Source organism: Capricornis sumatraensis, chromosome X (genome assembly GCF_032405125.1).
Source record: "Capricornis sumatraensis isolate serow.1 chromosome X, serow.2, whole genome shotgun sequence".
Lineage (NCBI taxonomy): Eukaryota > Metazoa > Chordata > Mammalia > Artiodactyla > Bovidae > Capricornis > Capricornis sumatraensis.
In genome coordinates this window covers 126,216,537-126,234,980 of record NC_091092.1, presented here as the reverse complement: position 1 = coordinate 126,234,980, position 18,444 = coordinate 126,216,537, and the positions used below count along the sequence as shown (strand labels likewise).

The 18,444-nt window shown below is 41.6% G+C and overlaps 1 protein-coding gene across 3 annotated transcripts in view; it reads right to left on the bottom strand.

Moving 5' to 3' along the window:
• Positions 1 to 18,444, bottom strand: part of SH3KBP1 (SH3 domain containing kinase binding protein 1) — a 331,624-nt gene that overhangs the window by 127,525 nt on the left and 185,655 nt on the right. For all 3 annotated transcript variants that reach the window (XM_068961995.1, XM_068961996.1, XM_068961997.1), the window contains one exon: positions 18,136 to 18,341. In XM_068961995.1, the coding sequence (XP_068818096.1) occupies positions 18,136 to 18,341 (206 nt within the window). The remainder of the gene's footprint in view (positions 1 to 18,135; positions 18,342 to 18,444) is intronic.

Sequence of the window (18,444 nt, the reverse complement as noted above, 5' to 3'; positions counted from 1 at the left end):
GAAGAGCCTGAGTTGAGAATAAGGCTGTCATCTCACACTTTTTTTTTCCCCTTCATCTCACACCTTTTAAATGGCCTTGAATGCCACAGAAAACTACAAAACGGGTTGCTGACTAACTGAACGATCTCTGTGATCTAAATTCTTTATATGTAAGCAAAGACAGACTACCATGCAAAGTAAGCTGAATGGGTTGTTTTAAAGTTGCAAGAATACTCGAGTGGTTAGGCATTCCCTTTTCCGGAGGATCTTCCCCACCCAGGGATTGAACCTGAGTCTTCTCCATTGCAGGCAGATTCTTTACCGTCTGAGCCACCAGAGAAGCCTCCAGAGTGAAAGTGTTAGTTGCTCAGTCGTGTCTGACTCTTTGTGGCCCCATGGACGGTAGCCCGCCAGGCTTCTCTATCCATGGGATTTCCCAGACAAGAATACTGGAGTGGGTAGCCATTTCCTTCTTCAGGGGATTTTCCCAACCCGGGGATCAAACCCAGGTCTCCTACATTGCAGGAGGATTCTTTACAGTCTGAGCCACCAGGGAAGCCCTTTCATGGAGCATTACACTTAATCCATCCCACTGAAATCTAGTTGCTTAGAACATCATTTAACAACTAGTGAGAATCTCTGAGAGAAAAAGACAAGCTAGGTACTGAAGCATGATCATTTTAATGGCCACACATAAAATTTTAAAACCTTGAACTTCAGGAACCAAAAGTATCTGAAAACTCTCGGACTATAAATATTATGAAATAATTGTTAATACATGAACACAACAGGGCATGATGAAATACTTACAGATACCTCAGCCCACCCCACTGAAGAATGTCCACTGAAGCAAATGAACATGTTGGCAAATGATGTGCGAAAGGAAGGACTTTCATCTCTTGTCCCCAAGGAATTTCAGAGCAGAACGTGAAGAGAGAAAAATCAATCATAAAACTGCTTTCCCCACAATGTAAGATGAAACAAGTACTATCGTTTAGAATTAAAATAGTATGGGGTTGGGGGAGGAGGAGTGGGATGAATTGGGATTGACATATATATACTACTATGCATAAAACAGACAACTAGTGAGAACCTACTGTATAGCACAGGGAACTCGACTTAATGCTCTATGGTGACATAAATGGTAAGGAAATCCAAAAAAAGAGAGGAGATATATATATATGTGTATATATGTATATGTATATACACACATACGGCTGATTCACTTTGCTTTACAGCAGAAACTAACACAACATTGTAAAGAAACTATACTCCAATAAAAATTTTTAGATAGAATGAAACTAGCACAAAAGAGAAATTCATCTTTTCTCAAAAGAATGGCTTTGAATCTACTCTTCATAAACCTGTCACCCTTAAACCTCTGAAGCTCAGCAACCACCAAAACTCTCTGCTCATCTGTTCTGCAGGAGTCACAGGAACAGGGGGAACTAATTCTTCCTTGAAGCAATTTTACAGTCTCTTGGGATCATGTACCTGATCTGCTAGTTCATAAGGATTCTCAGAAGACTTTTTTCTCAACTCATCATTCTAAGATGAGAAGAATAATATCCTTTCCTTTTAGTGATAGGCAACACGAACACACGTTAAACACCAATCTCAACCACAATGAGACACTACTTCATACCCAATAGGATGGCTATTATTAAAAAAGAAAAACAAATAGAAAATCACAAGTGTTGGCAAGCAAATGGAGAGACTGAAACTCTTGTGCATTGCTGGTGGGAATGTAAAATGCTGCAGTCACTGTGGAAAATGGTATGGAGGTTCCCTCTAATGTTAAAAAGAGAATTACTAGATGATTCAGTGATTCTACTCCTGGGGATATATCCCCAAAACACTGACAGTAGGGATCAGTATGGCAGTGTTCACTGTAGCATTATTCACAGTAGTAAAAAGAGGGAAACAACCTGTTTATCAGTGGAAGGGTGTGTGTATGTGTGTGTGTGTGCACGCGTGCTAAGTCCCTTCAGTCATGTCCGACTCTGTGTGACCCTATGGACTGTAGCCTGCCAGGCTCCTCTGTCCATGGGATTCTCCAGGCGAGAACACTGGAGTGGCTTGCCATTTCCTTCTGCAGGGGATCTTCCCGACCCAGGGATCGAACCCAGGTCTCCTGCATTGCAGGCAGGTTCTTTACCCTCTGAGCCACTAGGGAAGCAATGAAGGGATAGTTAAACCAACTGTGATTTACCGATACAATGGAGTATTATTCGGCCTTAAAGAGGAAGGAAATTCAGGCACATGGATGAACCTTGAAGACATTATGCTAAATGAAACAAACCACAAATGGACAAATATTGTATAACTCCACTCACATGAGTAGTCAAAGAAAAAGAAAGAAAGTAGAAAGGTAACTGCTAAGTGGAGGGGGAACTGGGAGTTAGTTTTCAGTTTGGGAAGACGTAAAAGTTTTGGAGATAGATGGTGATGATGGTTGTATAGCAATGTGAATGTATTTAACACTACTGAATTGTACATTCAAAAAGGAATAAAGTGGTGTCATGTTATATATATTTTACCACAATGAAAAGATTTTATACTTTTAGAAGGGTACACAGAAAGCTCTTATGGGGGATTTCCACTGGGAAGTAAAGTTAAGTGTGGGATTGAGACAGTCTTGGTTTTGTTCTGTTGGAATTTTTTTTTAATCATATACTTACTTGGGTTATTTTCATTTAAAACAAAAACAACCAGAATTAAGTCACACTATAATCTGGAAGTTCCTCTTTTAAAAATTCAGTCAAAGAAAATAATCAGAGAAGGTACAATGATGCATATACAAAATGTTATTTTTAATAGCAAAAATCTGGAAGCAACCTAAATGGCTATCACACAGGGAATGGTTTAATAGATGGTGGTGCATCTTGACAATGAATGATCACACAGCTCTCTGACAGAAAAGGAGAACTCATACTAAGTTTTAAAAACTGGTAACATTTAATATGATCTAATTATTGTATGAAGAGTGACGTGTGCTACATGCACATTCCGGATCAGATAACAGATGCATATAAAATGTTGACTATAGTTATTCCTGGATCATAGAATTAAGGACAATTTCTATTTGTTTCAACTTTGAGTTGTTTTTATTATAATAATTATTGCAAAGAGCTTCTATAAGCAGAGGAATAACAGAGCTATTTCCATTCTGAGAAACAAGTAAGCAAAGGATTTGGGGGGCACTCAGCAGTGCAAAGAGTAGTTTACAGGTCACTAACCTTTAAGGGGCCCATCTCCAGGCCCTCATCTGATGGAGCCAGAGAGGCCATCATCAAGACTTTTCCAACTTTCGCTTCATCAAGTGTTTACTCATTTCCCAAATGAAGAGTCACCATCTGAATTTTGCGTATAAATACCTAATTCTCATTTTTACTTTTCACAGCTCAGATCAGTGACATCCAGTGATAAGAATAATCAGCAAATGCAAGATATCTTTCAATAGGAAAATTCTTTCAAGCCATTGCAGATGAATATATTTTTTACTTTAGCCAACTGCTGCCTGCACTCATGTCGTTCTAGGCAAGCAACAGACCATTCAAAAAACTTTTCAAGAAGTCCTCCTACTCTTAAAATAGTGTGTTAAAACAGTGTGTTTCCTTTTTTTCTTGCTATTTTCCTTTTTATGTTATTGTGAAAATATTATGTTAGAGCTGACAGAAAAAGACATAGAGGAATATATTTTATAGATATCATCAACTTGTCCCTTAAAAATTTTTTTTGCAACAAAAAACAGGAATATGCAAGACATATGACACATTGGAAGCCTTACTTGTCCTGTGGCTTATTTAGGGAATTTTATTTTGTGTTTGGAAAATGACAGACTTCTGCTTTTAGGTAGACAAATATGAACAACTCACAGAGAGAAACCAGACTACCTATTACTAGCAAACTCTTAGAAAATCAAATAATTTAGTGTCTCTATTTTACCCTATATATGAGCAAACAAACAGAAATGTCCAGTACTACAAAATCAGCCAAAGATCTTTACCTCAATAAAAAGCAATTCAACAGCACCCAGAAGTCACTACTCACAGCTTCTTCATTCACCAGGAAAACGCCAATGTCCATGCCCCCCACCCCAGAGTGAAACACCCCATAGCTGGCTCACTCTGTGTGGACGTGGTCTTCTCTCCTAAGCTAACCTGAAGAGCAAGCTGCATTTGTTTACCACACAAACATCTGTAATTGCTAAACATCTCGGTAACATGGTGTAACAGTTACTGCTTGTGCAGGCTGCCCATCCAAATTACCCTCTGCAGTATGAGCACAGGAAAACCCCAGACAGAGAAATTAGAAACATCTGTAAAAATTAATGGCCAATTGACCAAAGTGGTGGGGGGGTGGTTAAAACAGCTAAATAGTTCCAGTGTCACATCTGATTGTAGAAAATAATCCTCCACATTATAGGTTGTTCCTTAACCCATTCACAGCAACTCCCCTCCCATCTCCACAGGGGATCCTAGCTAGCAAACACTTCATTTTAACCTACTAATGCAAACTCATCACAAAGCTTGTTAGAGAATAGTATAGGTAAGATACAAGTTAAGGGAACTTATTCCATCTCTAAAAGAAAATAGAAAAAAAGAAAAAAAAAAAAAGAAATACCTCTTCTCCCATCATGTAGGCAGCCTCCTCTTTTCAGTTTGAAAAGGTCCCAGAACTTCCCTGCAGCCCTCCCACTTCCTTCCAACAGCCAAAGGCACGGAGCCTGAAGGACCCAGCCTAACCCTGAGTCATACTTGGGACCAAATGAGCAACGGGGAGAACAAAGCTCCCATTTGTTTGTGGTTCAGGAAGCCAGGGCCGATTCATGGCTTGGGTGGCTTCACGAAAAGTCCTCCTCCCTCGCCTACGTTGCCGCAGGAATCTAGGCTGCCTCCTCAGACCCACAGGTGTGACCACTGGGACAAGCAACACACTCAAGGAGCGTTTATTTGGCAAGACTCGGCAACCACTTCTGGTTAAAAACGTCAGAGAGAAAATAAAAAACCCACTATCTTTCAATAGATGACATGATTTGGGAGTGAGAGATGTCTAAGATATGGTTTGTATATGAAATGCCCATCATGAGTGTATTTTAAAGAAATAAAATAGTTGTAAAACACAAAAATTACTCATTTAAAAAAGACAAAATCTGAAGAGGGAGCAGCAGCCATCCACTTCCCTTAGGAAAAATACAGCAAGACTGCTGCCAGCCATGCCAGCGGGAGTATCCTAACAGATAGCAATAAAGTGCTTAAATAGAAATCTTGTTTTTCGCCTAAATGAGATACCATTTTAATTGTCACTATGATGAATTCAGAGCCCAGTGTTTAAGAGTTCACAACTCTATAGCCAGAGCGTCTAAGATCAAATATCCAGCTGAACCACTTCCTAATTGTGTGATCTTGAGCAACTTATTTAGACTGTGTTCACTTCAGTTTCCTTATCTATAAAATGGGTATAATAGCACAATGATACAGGGCTATCCAGCAGATTAAATAGGCAATATATGTAAACTGCTTAGAAAAGTCCCTGGCACACAGGAAGTACCCTATGAGTGACTATTACAAATTCAAGCTCTCTTCAATAGCATCCTCATCTTACTACAGTTTTCATTTATGGAGATTCTGATAACTGGTTTCAGTTATTAACTATGGTTAATTTTTAAATTAAGCTCATTCAAAAACCATTTATTCAGTATTTATTAACTACCTACAGTAGTAAAGGGCTTTGAATAAGATGCTGTCCCAGTCCTCAAGAAACTTGCAATCTGCTTGAGTAAATAAGGCATAGATCTACTTATGTATCAGGCAAGAAAACACATGTGGGAAATGTCACTTGCCTGAAAATGGCAAGTATGATGCATATGCCACAGAATTAGCATTTTGAATTTAGAGGACAGATAAGAAATCCCCTTATCAAAACCTAATTAGGATGGGAGGGACAAGACAAATCATCTCTGCAGAAGAACTCCAAATAATTAATGTAGATATTCCACCCTGAAGCAGATGAGCTCAACTTCCCACTCCTGAAGAGCGATGCATGTACAGTGACTTCTTCCCAAAGAGTTGATGGGGAAAAGGAGAAAAAACAGACCAGCTTTACAGTGGAGAGAACTGCTGAACACTCCCTCAGCTGGGAGACCAAGGTCAACATCACCCGTGAAAAGTCATGTTCAGACCATGGACCCTTTCTCTGATGGCATAAGAACAGCACTCCACCTATGTGGATCTCCCCCCAAATCCATCATTTCAGTCAAATCACGAGAAAAACATCAGACAAATGCCAACTTGCGTTCAACCTACAAAATTTTGCAAAACTACCAAGGTTACCCAAAACAAGGAAAGTCTGAGAAACTGTCACAGCCAAGGGGAGCCTAGGGAGACCAGGGCAAGCAAATGTAATGTGGTCTCCTGGATAAGATCCAGGACAAGAAAAAGGACTTTAGGTAAGAACTCAGGAAATCTGAAAAGAGGATGGACTTTAATTAATGGCAACATTAGTTCACTAATTATGATAAACTTACTATATTCATGTAAGATGCTAGTAACAGAGGAAACTGGCAGTGAGATATGTGGAAACTCTGTATTATCTTCATTATTTTTCTATAAATCTAAAACTATTCTAAAATTAAAATTTTCTTAATTAATTAGGAAGATAAGCCTGCTGAATGTACATGTATATATAAATAAATGTATATACGTGATTTATAGACACACATGATGATGTTCTGACTATATAAATCTGCATATATATATATATATATATAAATGTATTTAACACATATATAAATGGATTTAATGCCTTCTCGGCTTAGCTTTCTTATCTCTTCATCCTAAGCCTAGCTATTGATATAGACAGTCGAATGCTGACTCCTGGCATTTTGCTTTCCATAACACACAAAAGAGTTTTCTTTGAAAGGAAACTTGGCTCTTCTGTCAGTTCTGCTGCCAACCCAGTCTACAGCGGCCCAACTCAAAGAGTGTGCATGAGGTGGGCCCATCTGCCCCTTTCCAAGAGCTACTAGAAGTTCCTGGTGCCTGGCCAATTAGTCATCAACCACGGAGCCCTGAGACTGGCAACTCTCCCAGCTACTTCCTCTCCCATCTCCAGTCCACACTGCCCGGCACCTCCCCAGTTTTCTCTCTAAAGTGCCAATGTGACCAACACACTGCCTGTCAGAACCCCTCCAACAGTGTGCCAGCCCACCCAGAGATGTAGCCTGTGAGTAGGCTGGCAGACCTGAGGAAATAGGGTCAGGCTTTCCTGCAACTCGGGCTTCCCTTGTGGCTCAGCTGGTAAAGAATCTGCCTGCAATGTGGGAGACCTGGGTTCGATCCCTGGGTTGGGAAGATCCCCTGGAGGATGGAACGGCTACCCACTCCAGTATTCTGGTCTGGAGAATTTCATTGGCTGTATAGTCCGTGGGGTCACAAACAGTTGGACACAACTGAGCGGCTTTTACTTTCACTGTAACTCCCCGCCCCCAAGACCCCTGCAGTGCAGCCAGACCCAGCCCTTGGCCATCACCAAGCTCTCCCCTGGTCCCTGTACACACTGCTGGGACCATGAATCTCCAGGTATCTTTTAACACTTGGCTCAAATGTCACTTTCCTTGAAAAATCTCCCCTACACACTATTCCCTCCTCGCAGACTCCAGGCAAGTTAGCAGCTCCTTCCTCTCTAATGTCTTTAATGCTTTGGACATAGCTCTGCCAGTCCTTTTCCCGTGCATCAGAATGACTTTAAATATGTACTCACTTCTCTCTCATGTAGGGACAATCCAAAGTGCTAAATGAGAGGCCTGTATGTGACAGCTGATCTAAGGCGTGATGTGGCGGAGGAAGTGTGAACCCCCTTCCAGTTAAATACACCAGAGCCGCCCACCCCCTCCCCCTCGCCCCTGCAACAAACAACCTGCCAGGTGAAAAGTCTGCACACATTATGCTAACACAGCATCCAGACATGCTACCTAGCCAATCCCTTTCCAAATGGATTGCCATTCCTTAGCTCATTTATCCAGAAATCTCAGAGCTGCCACTGCTGATCCATAAAATACATTCAATAAAGCTTCAGTGAATGAAGGAATGAGCCAATTAATGAGCAAATGGAAGAGTAAATCTACAACCAGGCTACAAGCAGACCCCAAAGAGAATGAGTCTTCCTTTAGTCTCATGCTTGGATTAGGACAAAACATATTCATGTATCCAGTCACAAATATTTATTGAAGGCCACCTATAGTTTACCAATGATTTTCAAGGAACTGTAGATACAATGGTGACTAACAAAGACAGGGTCCAAAATAATGGACTTGCTTTCTTTTATTTCTTAGACTTATTTTTAGAGCACTTTGAGGTTTACAGAACGGTGAAAGGAAGGTGTAGAGATTTCCAGATACCCTGTACCTCCTCACATGCTCAGCCTCCCCTGCTATCAACATTTCACAGAAGAGTGACATATTTGTTACAACCAATGAACCTCCTTATCACCCAGGGTCTCTAGTTTATCTTAGGGTTCACTCTTAACTTTTCAATTCTATGAGTTTGGACAAATGTTTTGTATTGGCCAAAAAGTTTGTTCTGTAAGATGTTTTGGAAAAACCTGAATGAACTTTCTGGCCAACCCAATATAATGACATGTGTCTATCATTATGGAATCGTACAGAATTGTTGTTTAGTCACTAAGTCATGTCAGACTCTTTTGCAACCCTATGTACTATAGCCCACCAGGCTCCTCTGTCCATGGGATTTCCCAGGCAAGAATACTAGAGTGGGTTGTCACTTCCTTCTTCAGGGATCTTCCCAGATCAGGGATCGAACCTGTGTCTTCTGCGTTGGCAGGTGGATTCTCTACCACTGAGCAACCTGGGAAGATGCGCCATACAGAGTATTTTCAGTGCCCTACACGTCTTCTGCACAGCACTTACTTTCCAATGGCCAACACTGAAGACTTGGTGATGTCAAACAGCTACCACAGATGTAGCAAAATTTATTTCTACTTCTCCAAGCGTTAAAATTTCCATAATGAATAAAGTTAAAGACATGATCCTGGAGACTGCACTGCTATTTATAGGCAGTCGTATTCTAACAACCAGAAGGGTAGCAATAACTACTAACGTTAATTCAGTGATTATTCTATGCCAGGCACTTGGACCCATTTTTGTGTGTGTTACTTAATCTTCCTAACAACCACATGAACCAGGTTTTCTTGTCATTCTATTCTACAGATGAGGAATCTAAATTTGTAGATATAATAATAAGAATAATTTGTCCCAGGAAGAGGTAGAATTAGGATATGAACATTGGGAATTCTGACCTTCATGCTTAATAACCACTACATTCCTAAAACACAATTTTAAGGCCTCCTGGGAATGTGATTCTTGGTGACCATATGGCTGCTATTAAACATTTCATGGAAAATAACACTATCTGAATGTTTTAGAAAGTATACATGAAACACACATAAAATACTAAATAGCACCTACTATGTCCAAGAGTAACCCTGTATACTGCTTCTGGTTCCCTTTTCCTACCAGCGATCTTCTTACCTTTCCTAGATTAAGAAAGATAACACATAAAGCAAAGTCTGAAAATCCCAGACACTTCATTCAGCTTAGGCAACCAGTGGGCATCTCAATTCCATCTGCTCTTTAAAAATCACAGGTCTTTCATCTGCTTAAGAGATGTCACAAAATCTTATCTTTTAGCCATTGTGCAAGACATTCAACACTACAGGTCTCATATAATCGTGACAAGGTTTGACCCAGTTGTGTTTCATTAATCAAAGTTTGTATCATTAGCTCCTGGGATACCCCACAGCTACAGTCTTCAAAGGATTAGAGACATAACTCTCTCACTTTTAAGGAACTAAGATAATCACTTTAGATGTTTATATGTTTTAATCTTACATCAGTATACAGCTTGATGAATTTTTACTAGTAGGGATAAAAAGACTACCCGAGATATATATGACGATATTAAAATTTCTCTTCCTGCAATTTGGCTGATTAAAAAATTGATTACTAGCTCATTTATATGTGACTTTAATTCTAATTTTCTGTTGCAAGTAAAAGCTACAATGTTGATATTATCAAGGCATTAATTTGGATGCCTGTGATTCTATAAATGAGATTCAAGATGATGAGAGTTAAAAAAGAGACTGATGCAAACACAATATCTAGTTGTGGAACAGAGAAGAAAAAAAAGAAAACAATCATTTTGAGAGAGAGAGAGAGAGAGAGAGAGAGAGAGAGATCATAATGGAAATCAACTAAGACGGGAAGACCATGGAGCTTCTTATAGGGAATCCAATAGGGTAAACAACCAACCTAGAAAAATATTTTTTCCAATCTGGCCATTTGAAGATCCCAGACCAAAAAGACTACTTTTCTCATTAATTAAGGGGGGCCAATACTAGCTGTACCTAGGGCACTTAAGCATGGAATAAGCTGGTACCAAAAAGCCAGGATTATTCTATATAAAAATATACCAGGGACTTCCCTGGCAGTCCAGTGGTTAAGACTTTGCCTTCCAATGCAGGGGGTGCAGGTTTGATTCCTGGATGGGGAGCTAAGATCTCATATGCCTGCCTTGGCCAGAAAACAAAAACATAAAACAGAAGCAATACTGTAACAAATTCAATAAAGACTTTGAAAAGACACATGTACCCCAATGTTCATCGCAGCACTGTTTATAATAGCCAGGACATGGAAACAACCTAGATGTCCATCAGCAGATGAATGGATAAGAAAGCTGTGGTACATATACACAATGGAGTATTACTCAGCCGTTAAAAAGAATTCATTTGAATCAGTTCTGATGAGATGGATGAAACTGGAGCCGATTATACAGAGTGAAGTAAGCCAGAAAGAAAAACACCAATACAGTATACTGACACATGTATACGGAATTTAGAAAGATGGTAACGATGACCCTGTATGCGAGATAGCAAAAGAGACACAGATGTATAGAACGGACTTTTGGACTCTGAGGGAGAGGGAGAGGGTGGGATGATTTGGGAGAATGGCATTGAAACATGTATACTATCATGTAAGAAACAAAGTGCCAGTCTATGTTCGATACAGGATACAGGATGCTTGGGGCTGGTGCATGGGGATGATCCAGAGAGATGATATGGGGTGGGAGGTGGGAGGGGGATTCAGGATTGGGAGCTTGTATACACCCGTGGTGGATTCATGTCAATGTATGGCAAAACCAATACAGTATTGTAAAGTAAAATAAAGTAAAAGAAAAAAAAAACCCACACATCAGGTTAGGTAGGTCTTGGGACTCACCTGTGCATCTGGAATTGACCTACCCAGGTGTAATACCTGACACATCTTTCTGAGCTTATTTGGCCAGGAGTGATCACCTGAGTGACTCGTGAAAAGGAAAAGCATTCAGAAAAAGAGTGAGACGAGAGCAGGGTCACAGGGAAGCAGCCTGATGAGGAAGTTCTCTCTCTGGTCCACAGGTGGGAGATAAGGTATAAGCCATGTTCATGAGAATAAGGTCCTGTCTGGGTTGCCTTCTTACAGTCTCTCAACCCCATCTCTAGGTGGATGACTCTAAAACCCAAACCCACAGTTCACTCCCCATTACTTATTTACCCAACTGCTTGATGGATGCCTCCCTTGATGGTCCCACAAGGACCTCAAAATGCAGCTAGTCTAAGACTGACCCCATAACCTTCCTTCTCCAATATCTTTCTCCTCCTGTGTTCTCTAATCAGGGAATGATACTGCCATCCATCCAGCTGCTGAAGTCAGTTGCCCGAGGCATTCTCTTCAAGTCTTCCCTCTCCTTTATCCCCCACATACTATCAAACTTCTTGATTCTATCTCCAAAATATTTCCCCACAATACTTATAACAATAGTTCAAAGCTGTTAGAAAATTTGTTTGTCTTATCTTGATATTTCTTTCCATGTAAAGGGGAGACGAAACGGACACTCTCTCTGGACGCTCTTGGCCTCTGGGCAGAATTGAACACTCTTGGAACTCTCTGTCTCCCTATTCACTTATCCTGAGAGAGTGAAATGACTTCTCTGATATGTGAATTTAGGAAAAATAAACTGGGCATGCTTAGCTCAGCTCTTCTTTCTCCTCCTCTTGGAAACTGACTGTCTCTGCTGTTCCCCAAGGAGCAGGCTCTTCTACATTACACGGGTCTGCCCGAGCACAGCATAACTGAGACTGGGTGAGTGAGTCTGTCTAATTCTGAAGATCAATAGCTAGGCCCATTTGATTTTCCTAATCTATATCCTCTGGCTTCCCTGGTGGCTCAGAGGATAAAGCATCTGCCTGCAATGCAGGAGACCCGGGTTCGATTCCTGGGTTGGGAAGATCCCCTGGAGAAGGAAATGGCAACCCACTCCAGTATTCTTGCCTGGAGAATCCCATGGACAGAGGAGCCTGGAGGGCTACAGTCCATGGGGTTTCAAAGAGTTGGACATGACTGAGCGACTTCACACACACACAATCTATATCCTCCAAATTTGCCTTCATCAATAACAACATTGTAATATAACACAAGTAGAGAAACAGACACAGATCATAAATATATAACTTGAGAAATTTTTACAAAGTAAAGTAAGACCTATGTAAATAAATATACCATGTTCATAGATTGGAAAGGTGTCAATTCTCTCCCCACCACCAAAGTATCTATAGAGTTCAAGTAATGCCATTCAAAATCCAGAAGGTTTTTTTGGGGAGTAGGGATTAATAAGCTGATGCTAAAATTTATATGAAATGGAACAGCCCAGGAAATCTTAAAGAAGAGAAATAGAGTTTGTGTAGTTACAATACCAGAAATCAAGACTGACTACAAAGCTACAGTAATTAGAGTAGTACAGAATGACCATAAGGACAAACAGACCAACAGAACAGACAGTATGGAAGTGAACCCACACGTACACAGGCACTTAAATTATGACAAAGGTGACCTTTTTGATAAACAGGTGATCTTCAGAAAGGATGATCTTTCTGATAAACAGTGCTGAGTCAACTGGACATCCATACTGAAAAAATAAGCAAAAATAATATTCTGATTTTCCATCCACTGACTCACTTTATTCATTAACTGGTTTAGAACCTACGAGGAGGGAGATTTACTGGTAGAGTCAATATAAAGTTTCTGTTACCCTCTCTCCTGAATTCTAGTTACCTGGCGTCTGTAATCCACTCCTCCCACTGCAACTTGGTATACTTTCCCTAAACCGCATATCTGATCACATCCTTCTCTGCTGAGAATTGCTCCCCACTGCCCTCAAATTCAAGTCTAAACTCCTTAACAAGTCTCACCAGGCCCTTGCTAATCTGGGCCTGGCTTTCTTCTTCATTCTCATCTTTCCCCACTTCCTGCTGGAAGCTGGACACACATTCTGTGCTGTTTTCTTTTCCCTTCAGGCACGTATACATGCTGCTCTTTCCACTTTGACAACTCTATTCTCCTCTGCCTGATGAATGTGTACTGGACCCACGGTTCTCAGCCTAAACATCACTTCCTCTAGGAAGTAGGTACACACAGACACACAGGAATACACACTCTCCAGCCTCCCTAACCACTCACCACTTCCTGCCACGCCCAAGGCTTTTTGCAGCGCAGCACATGTTCTCAGCCTGGTCATGGCATTCCCCACGCTGCGTTATTCTTCTTGTTTACTTTTCTGCAGCTCCCTGATGGGCAGTGACCTGTTCTTATTTACCACTGTATCCCCAGTGCTGAGCGTATAGTGAATACCCAATAAATACTACCTGAAATGAGTTACATTTACATTTCCCAAGTATTTTCAGCTATATAGCATTTTTTAAAAGTCCTATGATTCCCTGGTGGTGCAATGGAAAAGAATTCACCTGCCAATGCAGGAGATGTGGGTTCCATCCCTGATCCAGGGAGATCCCCTGGAGTAAGATATGGCAAGCCATTCCAGTTTTCCTGCTTGGAAAATCCCATGGACAGAGGAGCTAGTGAGCTACAGTCCATGGGGGTCACAGACAGTTGGACAGCATGTAGCAACTGAACACACACACACACGCACACATGAAGTAGGATAGGTATAAAGAGTATTCCCATTTTACAGATGGTCCAACTGAGGCGAAGTCAGTTTGTAAAGGTCAATCAGCTAGGACAATGGTACCACACCTTTCTAATCTTATGATATTTAACTTAGTTCACCTTTAGCCACACCATATTTTCCACTGTTTTTGATATAACACATATTTAGCTCTGGGCTGAGTTTAAATGGTACACTTTCCCCCAAGTTTTTTTTTAACCTTTATCAGAGGAAATTTCCAACATGTACCAAAACAGAGCACGGCATACTGCGGCCCCATGTATGCACCACCTAGTCTCAACAATTATCAATTCATAACCAATCTGGTTTCCTCTGTGCCACAGCCACTCTTCCATCTTCCAACTTACCGGAAGTCAAATCCCAGACATTAAATCTTTTCATCTATACATATTTTGGTTAAGTGGTGCATTAAACACATCATTCACAGGCATATTCACAACTGATAGTGTTAAAAAGGTTCATAACTGGGGTCCTTCCTTATCGTTCAATAAGAGAAGCAAGAATACTGATTATTTCCTTGTTGTTATGGGTGGGTGTTAAAGCTACACCAGTATCTCTCTCCTGGTGTTTAATCATCAGCATTCAACCACTCCGGGTAGGGTGATACAGATTCAAGCCCAGGTAAAATAAACACATAATTTTCAACTCACTCAGAAAAGTAGATCTTAGAACTTCTCACACTTGAACAGAAAGCACACTAGAATGCTCGCAGCTGTTAACAATCATCATAGTCCTTTTTTTCCCCTCATGTAAGTTATCAAACCAGTCATGTCTGAAGGTCAACTGCCCCAGCCTAAGTGGAAGACCCGCTTGTGCTTCACTGAACACAGATGCTGTCACATGAGATCCAGTCTGTGCTTCTGCAAAACTGAAACAGTGAGCTCAACTCTCAAAGGAAACTTTCTTCCTTAAACATAAATCTTTGATGCAGAACTATCTCAAAAGCGATGAGAACCAGGTTGTACACTAGTAAAACATCATCACACTCGTGAGCTCCCACGCCAGGTTGTGCAATAACATAATGGAACCATAAATCTATGGAACTATCCATGGCACCAACAACAGGGGGTGGAGAGAGTTTTAAATCCTCTTAGATGCTGTAAAAATTGTCCGCTGCCAGTAAAACAGGCTGGGAAGCTTACGTTTCCCCCAGAGACTTCACAATGAGAAGCAGGCTAAGGGAGCTGCCAGCACATGGTTTCATTCCGCAAACAAACCACGAATCAAGATGCACACACACGCTGTGTGTGTGTGTGTGTGTGTGTGTGTGTGTGTATTACTCTGATGAAGTTAACATTTCATGTCTGTAAGACCAATGCAGTAAATCTTGCTTCACAAAGATGCAGCGAACCATACAACTACTATATTTCTGACTATATAACTGTTATCTTATCACACTCAGTCCCCTCATTTCATAGATGTCTGTAATCTCTAAAGTGCTAGTTTTAATATTATTCCTGTAACTAATACTGAGCATCTACCATGTGCCACACACTGTTCTAAGCACATTACATACATCAGTGAACAAAGAATACACATAACACAAGATAAACATTATGTCAGAAGGGTGCGCGTGCTAGGGAAAACAGAAAGTGCAGTGCAGGAGGGGCCAAGGGGGCAGGTTCCTGAATGGTGGGGCATCGGGGAGGAGGGGCAGGCAGCTGGGGGCGCAGATGGCAACAGTGTCCAGCCAGAGGCCCGCCAAGCGGGAGCACACATGGCATGCGTGAGCAGGAACCAGAGGGCTGGAAGTGAGCAAGCGGGGAAAGAGCAGTGAGCAGAGAAGTCCGAGTGGCCATGGGCTTCAGGTCACCCTAGCTCCTGGGCTGTGGGGAAGATTCCCACTTTGGTCCATAGGGGAGCCTCTACAGGTGTTTGAAAAGAGTGGCATGACCCTGGGTTCGACACTGACACTAGGCTGTAGGGGAGGGAGACCAATTAGAGGCCACCACAGTGATGGTGAGACCAGAGCTGATGAAGGCGCCAGACACGCTTAGGAGGCAACACTGGTGGGGCTGCTGATGGATCAGCCATGGGATGTGAGGGAGCAAGGGGAGGGAGAGACCACCCCAGTGCTTTTCTCTCAAGTGATGGGAGGGGAGCGGCACTGCCCTCAACTGAGATGGGAAGGCTGTGGGCAGAGTGATTTGAGAGGGAAGAGGATGAGTTCCGACCTGGACAAGGTGATAAGAATTTCAGAACTGCAAGTGACTTTTTCCCAATCTGCCTTCAGTTGTTCTTGTTAATTTGCCACAAACTTGGCCATAAATAAAAAACAATATGATTAAATTTTTTTCCAGCATTTCAGGAGTTCAGTAGCTAGTGAGATTCTCTGTACAGAAATGGTGTGTTACACTGCTATACTTAAAATGGATAATGAACAAGTACCTACCGTACAGCACAGAGAACTCTCCTCAATGTTATGTGGCAGCCTGGATGGGAGGGGAGTTTGGGGAAGAATGGATACATGTATATGTATGGCTGAGATAGATGAGAATTTATCTTATATAAAATTGTCTTATATAAGAATTTATCTTATATAAAAATAAGAATTTAAGAACTTCAAGTGGAGATATTCAAGTTGGCAGCTGGACTTGTGGCTGGCTGTGGGGCTCAGAGGACATGTGCTGAGATACAAACCTGAGAATATTATATTTGTCACTGATTACACACACACAATGTGCTTTTACACAGAGAAGAATAAGACCAAGAATCATGAAACAAACAAGGAATTAACTGTTCACTGACAGAGTCAATGATCATGCTCATTTCGACCACTTGAATAAAATGAAGAAAAACCTGTATTCATTGTTCCTTCCCAAGATGGGAACTTGCTTTTTTGTAAGTGTCTCCTGGAATCTGAAAGTGACTGTGTTGAACAGAAATGAGCTCACAAGCTGGGATACTAAATAGTTTTCAGATCTTGAGAAACACCAAATTGATTACTGAAGGAAACAATAGTGTATAAGAGAAGTTTCCACGAAAGAATTTAAATGAAACAGTCTTCATTTTTAAGTGTCTGTCCTTTCTGTCTTACTCATTTCTCAGGATGTTTAAGTGTCCAAAAAGTTTCCTTTCCAGATTTTGTTTCTAATGCATGATGACACCAGGCTAGGTTGCTGGTGGATGGAGGGAGGGAGGTGGGTGGAAGTTCTACAGCTGCAGAAGATGATGCAACTTTCAAAAATTCATCTCACTGAAAAATGGAAAACCCTTAAAAGCTGCGGGTAAACCTGCAGTAGCGATGTTGCCAATACCCCATCCCCCAAGCCTGCTGGCACAAACGTCAAAGAAACAATTTCAGCACTAAATCAAATTAACAAACATCCCTTAAGCACAGCACGAGTGTAGCTTATTACAATCTGGAAAATTCCACAGTATTTATCAAATCCTAAGCAAGGCTATGATGCTTAGAAGTGTACCACAGTAGACGTCACTGACAGCCACAAGCATGACGGCTCGGGGTGTGTTGCTGTGGCAACCGAATAGTCAGCAGCAGCACGCTGTCTGCCTTTTACCAACCCAGAACCAGGGGCAGGACAAAACAGCCAGCTCCCTGACGAGAAAGACCCAGGCACTCGCAGAGAGGGCCATCTCCGCCATTCATGCAACCAAGAGACTTCCTGGTGGCAGTCTGAAATCATTTGCACCAAAGACCTTGAGAAAAAAATGCACAACCCCTTTCTCTAGTGCAGAAGCAGTCAACATGCCCCAGCACAAAGCACCAGAGAAACATTCCAGGAGAGGAGAGAGACTGGTGGCTGCCTGAAAAGTATCAAGGTCATGTGTTTAGCTGAGACCAGGCGTGAGTGGCTTTTCTCCAGAGAAAACCAAGAAGGGCTGGTCTATGGGAAAAGTCACCCTGAGAAACATTCCACAGACAGGAGATCAGTAAGAAAAGCAACAGTAAACTAGAGCATGAGCCTTTTTAAAAGCTGTCCTCATACAGAAGGTGAGCTGCACACAAGGACAATGAGAGCCCAAGAGAGGCACAGGACATCTTAGATGCCAAGCCCTACGAGGTAACTTTTGGATACAGGACGTTATGTGGAAATAAAACAGAAACTGTCGAACATACCTTTTCCACCGGCAGAAAGTCATTTTCTACTTCAATCGACCTTGGTCTTAGCTTTATTGGCTTGTCTTTGAAAATATCTCCAAAGCCCACTCCCTTGACTTTCTTCGGCTGGATGGCAGCTGTTGCGACTGTGCCGTTGGCACCCTCAGATTTGGTACTGCTTGAGTCACCCCCGTCACTCTCGGAGCCTGTGGTTTCCCTTAAACCTGTCAAGAGCGGGGATGGGGAAAGAAAGAGCTCAGAAATCAGCCACAGCCATGAAGCACCTCATAGCCAGCCAGGAACCACTGCTCCAAGTATCACAGGGTA